The sequence below is a fragment of the Syzygium oleosum genome, unplaced genomic scaffold, assembly GCF_021117445.2.
Source record: "Syzygium oleosum isolate NSW1041296 unplaced genomic scaffold, Sole_v2.1 Sole_v2.14, whole genome shotgun sequence".
Classification (NCBI taxonomy): domain Eukaryota; kingdom Viridiplantae; phylum Streptophyta; class Magnoliopsida; order Myrtales; family Myrtaceae; genus Syzygium; species Syzygium oleosum.
The window spans coordinates 1,336,462-1,350,125 of record NW_026607498.1 but is presented as its reverse complement, the minus strand read 5'-3'; the positions used below and the strand labels follow the sequence as shown (position 1 = coordinate 1,350,125).

At 43.2% G+C, this 13,664-nt stretch overlaps 1 protein-coding gene across 1 annotated transcript; it reads right to left on the bottom strand.

Moving 5' to 3' along the window:
* Positions 1–9,568: 9,568 nt before the first annotated feature.
* LOC130139929 (uncharacterized) lies at positions 9,569–10,087 on the bottom strand. Its single transcript, XM_056317927.1, has one exon. The coding sequence runs from the start codon at positions 10,085–10,087 to the stop codon at positions 9,569–9,571; it is 519 nt and encodes a 172-aa protein (XP_056173902.1).
* Positions 10,088–13,664: the final 3,577 nt, after the last annotated feature.

The window sequence follows — 13,664 nt, the reverse complement described above, 5'->3', positions numbered from 1 at the left end:
CCCATCAAAATGCCACGATAACACTGAATAATTCTCGAGAGAGAAAAAACCGAGAATATGTAAAAAAATCGGGTCCAAACTGGGTAGTTGCGTAGTGACAGAAATCCATTTGAAATAAATAGTAAACCAACTCCAAAAATTCTAAATTTTGGATATGTCATAAAAAACATCTTGATCAACATTTCTCATGAAGAACACGAAATCCAGTTCAATCTGGAACCATGCCTTTTTGTCCCTCGAATTCAGACCAAAATCAGTTCACTCAAACAGACCGTTTTGTCCTCAAAATATATTTATTTCAACACCCAAATCACCTTGAAAAGCTTTGAAAGTTTTATATGTTATAACCACGAATGTCCCCAACAACTTTTGTCAAGGAAGTATTTTGAAAATAGGTCTGGAAAAATTTATAAAAATTCGAACAGACCCGAAGGTCGGATGAAGAGTAAATCGGGCAGTTTTATTTCGGTCCAAAGATGGACTTCCGAATGGCATCAAATGATTTCCAAAAATTCCCAAATTAAAATATGTTATATGTCAAGATGTTGGGAACAACTTTCATGAAAAAAAACTTCCTCAAATTCGACCCACAAAATTCTCTAAAAAAATAGCAAACTGAGTGGGTACAGTAACCGCGAATCCGCGATTCACCCCGAACCTCACGGATTCAAACCCGAACCGATTTCTACCGAATTCCAACCGTCTAAACTCATTTCCCGACGTCTAATCCAACCCGCAACAACCGCTAATAGTCATGATCAGCCACCAATAACCACGATCAACCACCAAAAACCATTATCGACACCTTAATCAACCTCTAAAACCTCTAAACCATACTCGAACGAGTCGGAAAATACCCGACGTCCTAAATAGGGATTAGATCGCGACTTACCCGAACTCTAGACTAACTCGGCTAGAGCGGCAAGGGGGAACGGCTAGCCGGCGGCGATCGGCGGTGGCGGCTTGCTCCGGCGATGCTCCGGCGATGATCGGCGATCCAAGGCCGAGAGAGAGATGAGAGGATTTTTGGTGAGGGAGAGAGGGAGAGAGTTCTCTGTTGGGGGGGGGGGGGGTGCCGTGAGAAGAGAGGGAATGAGGAGAGAGAGAGAGGAGAGAAACAATTAAATATTTGGTCCAAGGTTTGACCAATTTTTTTCTTAATTCCAATTTTTGTCCAAAACGACTCCTAGTATGCGTGGCCACCCAAAAATGGCGTCGGCCTCGAAAAATAACATCAAACGGCCTCAAAATCCAACACCGGCGCCCACATTGGCAAAATCGTAATTTTTCAGTCCCGGGCCGAATTTCCATTTTTCGACTATACCAACCCCAAATATCATTGGCCACACTAAAATGACGTCATCCTCGTAAAAATAGTCGCGCACGACCCCGAAAATCGACGTCCAAGTCCGGATCCAATTTCACGATCAAAATCGCCCAATCTCAATTTTAGGGTCTCTCACTAACGGGCGGCTGTTTAGGGATTACGCGTATCGACCTAGGGTTATTCGAGTCATGGCGACCTCGATCGTCACCGAAGGTCGACTCATGATCGAGTTCTTAGGTCCACGTACATTTCCCTAGGTAGCCATTCCCTAAAGGTTAGTATCCCGAGAATGATCAGTTCCGGGCGAGACTTACTAAAATGAAATGAGAAATAACATCTATTTCATTGATTCCGAAAGTAGGTCGAAATTCAGGATGTTACAACTTTTACTTAAACTATCAACCAAGCATACTCAAATTGGAATTACAGTGAATATTCTTGATAATTTGACTATTAATCGAAATTGTGCAACAATTTAATATAGTCATGAAGGTTCGCCATTTAATTGCTTAAATGCCGAGTTCTAAATACATTGTGTATTAAGATAGAAAATTGTATGAACATAAGATGCTATTCATGTGTAGTTTTTAATTTCAAATTCATATCTCGACTACGTTAACGGAAGAGACCTTTGAGTATAGTATACAGATGGTTTTTTTTTTTTTTTGTAACCGAGGTGTCCGGGCCAGCTTGCGTGCACCTCGACTATTCCTCGAGGGAGACTAGCACAGCAACCCACCGTCATGGCCCTCCACTTAAATCACAAGTGCTCAGCTGGGGAATCGAACTTGGGATCAGTGCGCCTAACCACACAATCCCAAATACGTCCTAACCAACTGAGCTACCCAGGGGTGAGTATGGTTCATGTATGTTATATTCGAAAAGTTTTAGTTTTCATCCTCACGCTTTTTCTAGTCAATGCACTTTTTAATTTATCTAATTAAGTTATTCTATTTTCACAAATTTTTAATCAAGTCCCTCTGACATGGAATTTAAGCAAATTCAACTCCCATGACCATTGGACAACGTCAGAGTATGATGTGGATAGACTATGCCAGTGCCACATGGACGTGTGTGGAAAAATTTCGGCAATACAAACGATGTCAAAGTATGATATGGACAATATCTAGCCAATGTGGACAACAATATGGGTGTCGACATTTGCAAAATTTTGTCAATGTCAGGGTACGATGTCCTCCGATGGCCACACCGGTTAGATTTGGCTAAATATGTAAGTGTATCCACAACAACAATGGGAATGGCCCGTATTTAATTTGGTTTGATATGAATAACAACATTGTCAAACTCATTTATTTTTATTTATTCAAGTGCAATAAGATGCGATAAGTCTACTACGATAAAGTAAGAGGAAAGAGATGTATCTCCGATATAACAACCATTGATCTGTAACTTATTTTTCCTAGACTAGTGAGTAAAGTTAATTAAAACATACCGAAAAGCAAAAGCTAAAACCCTACCGTAAGCTGGTAAACCGTTAGATTTATGTGCTCTAAGTACTTATCAGATGCGTCTAATAACCATGTTCAACATTGTGAAACTACCATATTCGATCTTTTTTATCAAATTATAAAAAAATCTAACTACCTAGATTTTAGTTTTCTTGAGTAGCTAAGTACTAAACCAAGGATATACATGGTCATGTTCGTAGAGTAAATCAGATCCCAAAAAGACCAACCATTAATTCCATCTCTAAGTATGCGAACTGATTAAAGACAAAATATGCAAAGTGTATCCATAGCAATAATGAGAATGACCAGTATTTTACATAGTTGCGCCCTTCAACATTTGGTGCTTCATACCTTAACCTAAGTCAAATTTTAGTCTCTCCTCACTAATTAACTCTCCTTCCTACTTAGATGAACAATTTCCTTTGATCTTTTTATGTCCATCTTTTTGTGCAATGTTCGCTCGGGTGATGACAATAAAGCCAAGAGTGCATTTCATGTGTGTTGACACCTGCATATTTGGAAAAATATGATCGCAACATGTTTCGTTTCTTGACCAAAAACAGTCGATTAAACATTCACAGCATCCCAAAAAGGAAAAAGTCATAAGTTTGATATACATCGATCTAATATTTTTGGTCGTATATCGTACTTTTAGCTTTTATTGGATACATCTATAGCCATGTTCGATATCATGAAATTCCCGTCCACTATACCATCGATCAAAATCATTAAAAATCTAAACGTCTATGTTTCAAGTTTCTCATATAGTTAAGTAACAACCTAGGGGATCCATATGGTCTCGGATATAGAGGAAAGGAATCCTAGAAATAAAACTTGCCATAGATAATACCTCTGAGCTTGGGAATGTATCTACTATTTACAGTAGGTTGTGCAAGTCTATCCACGGCAATAATGAACATGACCAAATATTTGCGTATTTATGCAGCCTTTCGTCGATTGGTGTTCCATGCCCTAACCGCTTGATAGTCTCTGTCTATGTGGAGAAGTTGTTCCTTCAATGCAGAATCTTATGATTCCAATGAAAGGAAGAATCATGGATCATGTTTCGCTTCCACGCAAACCACTTTTGAGTTGCATCCAACGATCATGTCGTGTACGATCCAAACTTGCAGACGGACGCCGGGTCAGTGATTTAACAGAGATGTGCTTCAAGCTTGCACAAGGCATGGGCATGGTGGGAGGTTGAAAGAGCACTATGATGGTAGCTTTATGTACTTACCTATTCTAGAAACCTAAAATGAAGGCGTTAGATTTATTTAATCATTTTGATCAAAGAGATGGTTGACGGCAATTTCAGAATGTTGAGTATGGTATTATATGTATACGACAAGTGCTTAAAGCACATAAACCTAATGGTCTACTATATATGGATGAAAGTTATAGACCGGTTTACGGTAGAGTTACATCTCTTGCTTTCGTTGTGTTTTAATGAACTTTACTCACTTTTATACATTGAGAATTGTTTATCAGGCTTACATCTCTTTCATATTCTTTTTATCACAGTAGAATTATCATATCTTATAGAACCGGATAATTATGGGAAAAAGTGCCAAAAAAGTCATAAACCTTTTGTATTGGTGCCAATTTAGTCCTAAACCTTTTTTTGGTGCTAATTAAGTCCTAAACCTTTTAAATTGGTGTCAATTCAGTCCTAAACATTTTGTTTTTTTGCAAATTTAATCCTTCCGATCAATTTTGACTGGAATTTGCCGACGTGGACGCCTGCCGGCCGGTCACCGGCGCCGACATGGACAACTTTAATAATATTTTAATATTTTTTTTGAATTTTTATTTTTTTTCCTTTTTTTCTTTTTTTTTTCCACTTTTTTTTTGGTCCCCCCCTCCTTCCTTTGGCAGGTCGGCGAGCTCGACCTCGCCGGCCACTGGCGAGGGCGGCAGCCTCGCCTTGGTCAGGCGAGGCTCGAGCCCTCGCCGGAGGCTGCGGTGAGGGCGAGCCTTGCCGTGGTCGGGCGAGGCCCGACCTCGCCGGATCTGGCGAGGTCGAACCCCGCCCAGCGACCTCGCCAGATCCGGTGAGGTCGGGCCTCGCCCGACCATGGCAAGGCTCGCCCTCGCCGGAGGCCGCGGCGAGGCCCGACCTCGCCGGATTTGGCGAGGTCGAGCCTCGCCCGACCAAGGCGAGGCCGCCGCCCTCGCTAGTGGCAGGCGAGGTCGCCGCCCTCGCCAGTGGCAGGCGAGGTCGAGCTCGCCGGCCTTTGGCCTCTTGCCGGTTGCCGGACCGGCGACCGGCCAGAGGTAGGGGGGACAAAAAAAAGTGGAAAAAAAAATTCAAAAAAATATTAAAATATTGTTAAAGTTGTCCACTTCGGCGCTGGTGACCGGACACTGGCCGGCAGGCGTTCACGTCGGCAAATTCCAGTCAAAATTGATCGGAAGGACTAAATTGGCACAAAAATAAAATGTTTAGGACTGAATTGGCACCAATTTAAAAGGTTTAGGAAGTAATTGGCACCAAAAAAAGGTTTAGGACTAAATTGGCACTAACGCAAAAGGTTTAGGACTTTTTTGGCACTTTTCCCGATAATTATGATAAAAAGAAATGGAAAGAGATGTAAGTCCGATATAACAATTCTTGATCTATAAATTTCGTCCCCCTAGATAAGTGAGTAAAGTTCATTAAAACCCAACGAAAAGCAAGATATGTAACCCTACCGTAAACCGGTCTATAACTTCCATCTGTATATAGTAAACTGTTAGGTTTATGTGCATTAAGTACTTATTAGATACAGCTAATCACTATGTTCTATATTGTGAAATTGCCGCCTGCCATCTCATTTATCAAAATTAAAGAATCTAACAGCCAAGATTTTAGTTTTCTTGAATAGGTATGTACTAAACCAAGGGTGTACATGATCAAGTTTGTAGAGTGAAGCAATCCAAACAAAAGCTACCATTAATTCTACTTCTATGTGTGAGAACTGATTAGAGGCAAAGTATGCGAGTGTACCCACAACAATAATGAGACTGACCAATATTCTGCATATTTATACATTCTTCAACTTTTGGTGCTTCAAACCTTAGGCTATGTCAATTTCTACTCTCTCCTCGTAGTTACACTAACTCTCCTCCCTCATTTGAACAAATTGTTTCCCTTGACCTTTTCATTTCTGTGTTTTTCTCCAATGTAAGACCTGCAGATGAAAATGAAGCCAAGAATCATGTATTCTGATTTGAATTTTTTGTTTGCCTTGAGGAAAATGTGGGGATGAAAGGTTATGCTCCCGCTTTCTCGGATCGAATTGAAAGCGAGCGTCCACTTCATTCAAAACCATAAAACTTCCATCGTCTTAACCCTGCTTACTGACCAGTCAAAGTCAACTCTGTTTTCCAGCCGAAGAGTCAAGTTCCATGCAAGTTACAGAAGCGAGCCACTTCTTCTGGAGACATATACAAACACCATTTATTCTGCAGCTTTTAGACAATTAAATCAAAAGGCATCAAGAAAAGGAGAGAAGAAACCAGAGACTATTAAGCAATCAGTGTGCTTAACAATCCAGAAAGCAACCCCAGAACAATAACCTCTATCAAGAAAGTCAGCATGAGTCAGAACTGCTTCAATTGCCAGCTTATGGTCATTGTTAGAGTAGAGTGTGCTGAGGGTCTGAAGGTAAAATAAAGCATCCTTAAAGCAAGGGGTGCTAGGATCAGTTCCACACTTATAGAATCATTTTTCAATTACGTATTGTAATAATGTATTATTTGATCGAATTTGAGAGAACTCAGCTATTGTGCAGAGAGAATTCAGCCTTGCACGTCCCAAGAAGTCGCTTCACTTATGTATTTCACCGAAAGGACCTTTACTTTTCTGAACTTTTTTTTGTTTCAGTTGCACGCTATCTGTCCCTTAAAACCCATCAATTGATAATAAGTGAGCTTTAAGCCTTTAAACTTGAAGAAACAACTTTTGCAGAATTCTCATTTTTTTCATCTTAATTCCATTTTTCCTGTCCACAAGGGAATTGATGCTTTTGCGATTAGCCAAGAAAGTCCCTGGAAAAGGAGACTGGATGCCCAAATTTGAATTGCTTTTAATTTAACTTAGCTCATCCAATCATATAAGAGATTGCTTTCTGGTATATCTACCTAGTCCTATGTGAAAGTATCAGGTGTACAAATGGAACAAATATTTTAACAATGGAGTGAAACACGAAGGGTTAACCAAAAATAAAAAAACTGATAGAGGAAGTTAAACTAGTCCTATGGGTACTATTGACAGTGAAACAAACTAAAGACAGTGTATATGCAAGAAGAGGAAGCTACAACTGAGCCCTGAAAAAAGAGTTACCGGCAAAGGAAAAGCATCGATTGCCTGAGTTACCGTTCTCATGAGAAGAAGAGGCAGTGGAGTTCGATCAACCTGGTAGATGGAAAAGATTTCGTCCCTATAAAATGAACAGTACATGTGTCCCGGAATGCGTCATGCATAAAAACCGCTCACCATCTGGTTCAAAGCCTTTGCCAGCACCTGCTGTGTGAAAACTGTCTGTTGCTCAAAACAAGCTGAGCAGGCATTTATCACCTGTAAAACCAATGACCAACCATATAGATGAAAGACACTGTCAGAATGCTGCCTAAAGCATCAACCTGAAAGTGGAAACAAAGAACTCCATGGAGCCGACATTTTTTAAATACTGAAATAGATCTGCCAGTAGTTAAAAGAAGGCTACGATGAACATATGAGGTTTTCTGGTCCTGCAAAAACATGCTGCTAGCGTGAAGAGTATGGTGAGGCTGCTTTTATTTCTGCTAAGCGATTCTAACTTTCCTTTGCCAATGATTGAGAATTAGCCTGAGCTCTTTATGCTGTCATATGTATAGGTTAACATTCAATATTGAGAAGAAAGCCTAAGAAAAGAGTTGTTGGTGGCAAGCCCAGGTGAACTAACTTGGTTAAGACTCGGCTGATCAACCTGTCTGCTTCTTATAGTTAACCTAAGAGTTTCTACAAGAAGAACGGCATCTTGCCTAGGATGGACAACTTGATAGTGCTGTATCGTACTGCATTAAGTTACATTCGCTAATGTTGGCCGGAGAATGCACCAGGGGATCCACTAAAGATATGAAGAACAGAAATTCACCAAAAACTGAATAAGCACCTAAATAGACAATAAACATTAGATTGTCTCATGCCTTACCTCCTGGTCAACTTCCAAGAAATGTTTAGACTTTTACTGAACATCGTAGTTTGTGATAACAGTATTTGGTTGATGTACTTATTGGATGTAAACTCTCTGTCTTCCTTTTTATGCTGCCCAGCTTTCTTGAGCTGCTTGTTCCTCTCTTCAGCTTCCTTCTGCCAATTCTTCAGGTCCTTGGCCATTTGCTCCTCAAAGATTGCCTTCTTCAGGTGTGATCCCATCTCTGTGAGCATAGTTAGGGGCATTTGAGATTGTGCCACTCATGATTATCTCCAATCATATTTGATAAAAGAAAAGAAAAGGGCCTCTTTTGGATTCGTGTCGCACCGTCGTCAACCCATCTAAAATGCCCATCTAAAACGCGTGTAATCATTAACTCTCTCCAAAATATATGTGAATTCATCAAGGAAGAGCATAGGAAGAGAAAATAAATGTCTATGAGAACGATTTTATGGTAGAACTCACATGCGTGACTATAGCATAGAGGAAAAAGTGATGTAGCTGCACAAGAACTGAAGTGCCAATCCAAGAACCCTATTCAAAATAGCTCTCAGATTCTCATGTAGTCATGATCTCCACCTGAATTCCCACGGCATCAATTCATGCCGCGATGATTATTATCATCAAATATTGCACCATAATTTCCGTATCAAGGATATTTATTTAAAACACCGTCAACGATTAGGAAAATGAAAAAATTCATTAATGGAATCAGATCACGAGAAACAATTCAAACCCACATCCATCAGAAAAATGTCATCTGAAATGCGTTCTGCAATTATTGAAAGATAGTTGGAAACATTACACAGCAAATATAAAATTTGGATAGAGAGAATATTAAATGATTGTACTTATGAGAAGCTTTTATTATTCCACGATTATCTCGTTGGATTTTAACAACATAAGTTATGTTAATTCGGTTTGGCATGAATAACCGAATGGCCAAACTCATTTATTTTTATTTATTAAGGGGCAATAAAATGTGGTAATTCTACTATGATAATAAAAAAGGAAGATACAAGTTCGATATAACAATTCTCACCTTGTAACTTGATTTTCCCCCATAAAAGTGACTAAAGTTCATTAAAACACAATGAAAAGCAAGAGATGTAACCATATCTATCGCGACCGACCTCCGGTTTTATTTTCAAAAAACAAGGGTCTCGCTTGATATGCACTAAGTCTAAGTTTGGGACTTAACTCGGGCTCTCCTAAGCCCATACCATATTGCGACATAGGGTTTAGGTTTTTGTCACGCCCCAAACCCCGACGGGCTCGCGACACCCCTCCGAAGGTCGTATTGGTCGCGATGTCCCAGGACGTGTCGCCGACGCCAAACGAAACACCCAAAGTCGTACGCAGGCGGAAGCGAAATTTAAACATCCCAGACAATAAATAATGACAACGGGGTAGAACAAACGCAAATCAATAAACACATAACATTAGCTTGAAATCCCAAATATTCATACATTAGGCCTTTAGGGTTAAAATCCACCTTCATCATAAAAAAGGAACAGGTGGCCGGGCAGACTACTAACTGCACAAAAAGGGATTCTGCCAAAAAGGCTTGCAGGCCCAACTCCTAAACATCCCTACGGCGCCCAATCCGAATCGGACCCTGAAGGTTCTGACTCCGTGTCCGAGTCGATCTCGATTGGCTCCTCCTCATGCTCGGACACTATAGGCTCCTCCTCGGGCTCGGGCTCGGGCTCAGGCTCGGGCTCGGATTCCTCTTCAAGCTCGAGGTCTGCAGGGGCCATAGGTTCGGGTTCGGGCTCCGGAACGGGCGCTGGTTCTGGACCAGGGTTCTCCGGTGGACTGTCGGGATCCGACACCTCGCCATCGGGAGTGAACTTGTTCCAGGGCTCCCAATTTACCGCACCCTCGTTAGCATGCTGCAACCCCTCAAAACCCTGGATTAGCCCAGTATTCACCAACCTGACCCGATGGGACCAAGCCAAATAGGTATGGTGTTCCAGCTCCTCTAGTCCCACGTCTACCCAAACAGTGGTACGATGCCTAATGTACGTCTCATCCGGGTTTAGTCCCGGATATTTGGTCTCCTCATGCACCGTATGCATGGGAACCCTAAAACGCCTAGGTGGCGACATGCTCAAGGTTGGGAATCTGAAAATGTTTGCACTACAGCAATGAGAATAAATCTCAATAAACAGACAACCTATACCCCACCTAGGCTAATGCGTACCCAGACAAGTCTAACATGCAATTCACCAGCCAACACAATCAATTCCACACAACATACTTACCTCGCCTCGAACTACGTGCAAACTCTGCATATTAGAATATCCACCATAAAGCAGTAGTATTTCAAGAATATAACATCGCCACTCAAACGCCATAACCACGTACATTCAATCAATTCAATCACACTCAATTCGCATTCGTGGTCGAGTAACTTTCTCACGACCCGCGCCACTCCGCCTCAGATCCATTCTCACTGCCCACGCCACTGCACCTGAGGCCCAATCTCACTGCCCGCGCCACTGCGCCTTAGGCCCAATCTCACTGCCCGCGCCACTGCGCCTCAGGCCCAATCTCATTGCTCGCGCCACTGCGCCTCAGGCTCAGCCCTCCGATCAATCTAGGCTTTTCTCATGCACATGCACCACAACACAAAATTCACCATTTCCTCAGTCATATAATTCAAATTCAAATCACCACACTTTCACCAATGTCAATCTGACACGCCATAACACCCAATTCAAGTCATGCTCTCCACATCAGCCTACCGATCCGATATTCAAGTCGGCACATTCAAATATTTCATTTCACCCACAAACGCCACGACAACTTGGTCACGTCACCCATCTCATTCAACCACTAATTTAGCCACACAATCACCATCATAATAATCCATAAATTGAGCATATTCAATTTAACTAATCCACGCCTAATTTAATCCCTAATCCTGTACTAAATCACACCCTAAACAAGTCTAAACATACTCATTATACTAAGTAGGGTTTAGGAAGTCACTTACTAGGTTTTGACCCGGGAAAAAATCGGCTCGGGCCTAAAATGGCCCGGGTGAACAGTGCTGGCTCGGCACGGGTGAGGGCGCGACGGGCGCGGGGCTCGGCCACGACTCGGCGCACGGCCCGGCAACTCAGCGCGGTGCTCGGCCACGGGCAAGGGCACGCTCAGCACGGCTGGGGGCGACTCGGCCACAGCCCGAGCACGGCCTGGGCTGCTCGGCCACGGCCTGGGCACGGCCTGGGTTGGCCGGCGAGCTGGCTGGCCGGCTGGCTGGCTGGCCGGCCGGCTGGCTGGGACGGAGAGCGGCGGCGGCGACGAGCAGCGGCGACGGGACGGAGGGGAGGGGGAGGAGGTTGGGGCGGTGGTGGCGAGAGAGAGGGGGGAAGCTGCGGCTGAGGGGGGGCGACGGTGGCGAGCTGAGCTGGGCAAGACCCGCGGCGGCGAGCTGGACGGCGAGGCTAGCGGCGACGTCGCAGACGGCGGAGCGAGGCAGGACGGCCGGCTGGGCAGCGCCGGGCCGTGACAGGCGCGGCGGCGGTCGGGCGCGGCGAGCTCGAGCAGCAAGCTGGGCGCGAAGGAGAGGGAAAGAATAATCGGTCGGGGGCGGCGGCTGGCGGACGGTACGGCGTGGCAGTCGAGCTGGCTGGCGACGGCAGTAGCGCGCGGCGGTCAGGCGAGCAGAAACAGGAACAGGGGCAGCCCGGCGGTCGAGGAAGAAGGAACCAGCGAAGAAGAAGAAGAAGCAGGGAAGAAGAAAGAAGAAAAGAAAGAAAGAAAGAAAAGGGGGAGAGAGAGAGTTTGCATGGGGAAGGGGGTGAACGTGCGCGGAGGGGACGTGAGGGAAGAGAGAGAGAGAGAGAGAGAGAGAGAGAAAGGACAGGCGCAGGGGAAACGTGCGCGGCAGAGAGAGAGAGAGAGTCAAAGTAATGATCGAGATCCAACGGCCTACGTTCGAACTCGAAAATGATTTAATGATCCATAAAAATTTCAATTAATAAATAGAAAAAATGGCCAAAAGAAAATAACTCAAAACACACTACGAGAGAGGTCTACTAATCCAAATTCACACCCGGTCAAAATTTTACTTTCCACATATCCCGGGTAATCTCGAGGCTGGCCACAATAATATCGACACCGTCCAATTAAATTCGTCCCGGAATTCCAAGAAATTCGACACCAAAGTTTGGGCTCTAAAAAACGGCCAAATTCGATCGAGTGCGTTCTAGCGAAATCTATAATTTAAAAATAATAACCCAAGAGTGATTAGTTTCGAGCGAGATTTTATTATAAGCGCACTGACGAATTACACGTTTTATAAATCCCAAAAATGGGCCGAAATTCGAAATGTCACAGTTTTTAACCTGCAAGTGATTTTTATCTAGAAGTCGCAACTAATCGGTTTATGGTGGGTTGATTAGACACCCAAGTAAGATAATGGGAGAATTGCTTATTTCTGCGAACCAGAGATTAAATGAATTCGGGAACTTGGTTACACTAGTTAAATAACTAATGCTCTTTTGGTACCTTTTTACCCTATTCATTTCAGAAAATATTTTGTCAAATAATTTGGATTGATTTTAGGACCTTTCTCCTAACATGTGAGGTGATCGAGCGAGTACATAATCATTAACGATTAGCAGTCAAGACAGATATGCAGCCTATAGTTCTAATCCTAACTAAGGTGACAACATTTAAAACATGGCAATTTAAGCAATTAAAAAAATCATGCATAATAATACACAATAGTAGTAAAAATAACATGTAAAATACTACCGTATAACCCTATGACAATTTATGCAATTATATTTATTTAAACACGTATAATAATAATAATAATAATAATAATAATAATAATAATAATAATAATACAATAACAAATAAAAACATTCAGATACGTCACATATTTTAGAAAAATATTAGACAACACTTATATTCTAATTTTAAAAGAGAGAGAAAATAATAATCATAATAATAATAAATAAATAAATAAAAAATTCGAGTTTTTTTTAAAATTTAATAAAATAATAATATAATATTAAACCGGGTCAGGTTAGTGGATCGAGTCGGTTAGAACCGACCCGGGTCAACGGACTCGACCCATCGGGTTGACCCGGGTCGGATCTCCGGATCAGACCCGAGTCAAGGGGTCAACCCAAGTCATTGACCCGGGTATGGATCGGATTGGGCCCGGTTGGGACCCGGTCCGATCAATAAAGAAAAAATAGGTTCGGTTCGACCAGATCAAACCGGCCCTATTTGGCTTGCAGATCGGTCCAGGGACGGTTCCCACGTGTCTAGGCACGCGGGAGCTTCGGCCGATGAGATCCGGCGGTCTCGCTGGACGACCCAAGCCACCAATGGCCTGGGTCTTCACCTCAGGAACCCTAACTTACCTTCTCCGACGACCGGGTCCGCCGTCTGACCGCTCACTCGCCAGCCGGCGAGCAAAACAAAACCAGCCTCTTTGAGGCATTTCATCAAACAGATGGGGCGCACAACAAAATCAAGGGATCTCGACCTCCTCTGGCGACCCGGTCGACTCCGGTGACCAGGGTTCATCTCCGACAGGAAGTAGGGACCGGGAACAAAGATGGTATGGGCTGGGATTCGCGCGAAACGGCTGGCGAGAGTCCCGGCCATACCGTGCCAAAAAACAGGGGTGAATAGGGGGTGTTGCGGCTGGGAAGGCTC

Coding starts and splice junctions, on each gene's coding strand:
- LOC130139929 (XM_056317927.1), bottom strand. CDS start 10,087: ATGTCGCCACCTAGGCGTTTTAGGGTTCCCATGCATACGGTGCATGAG.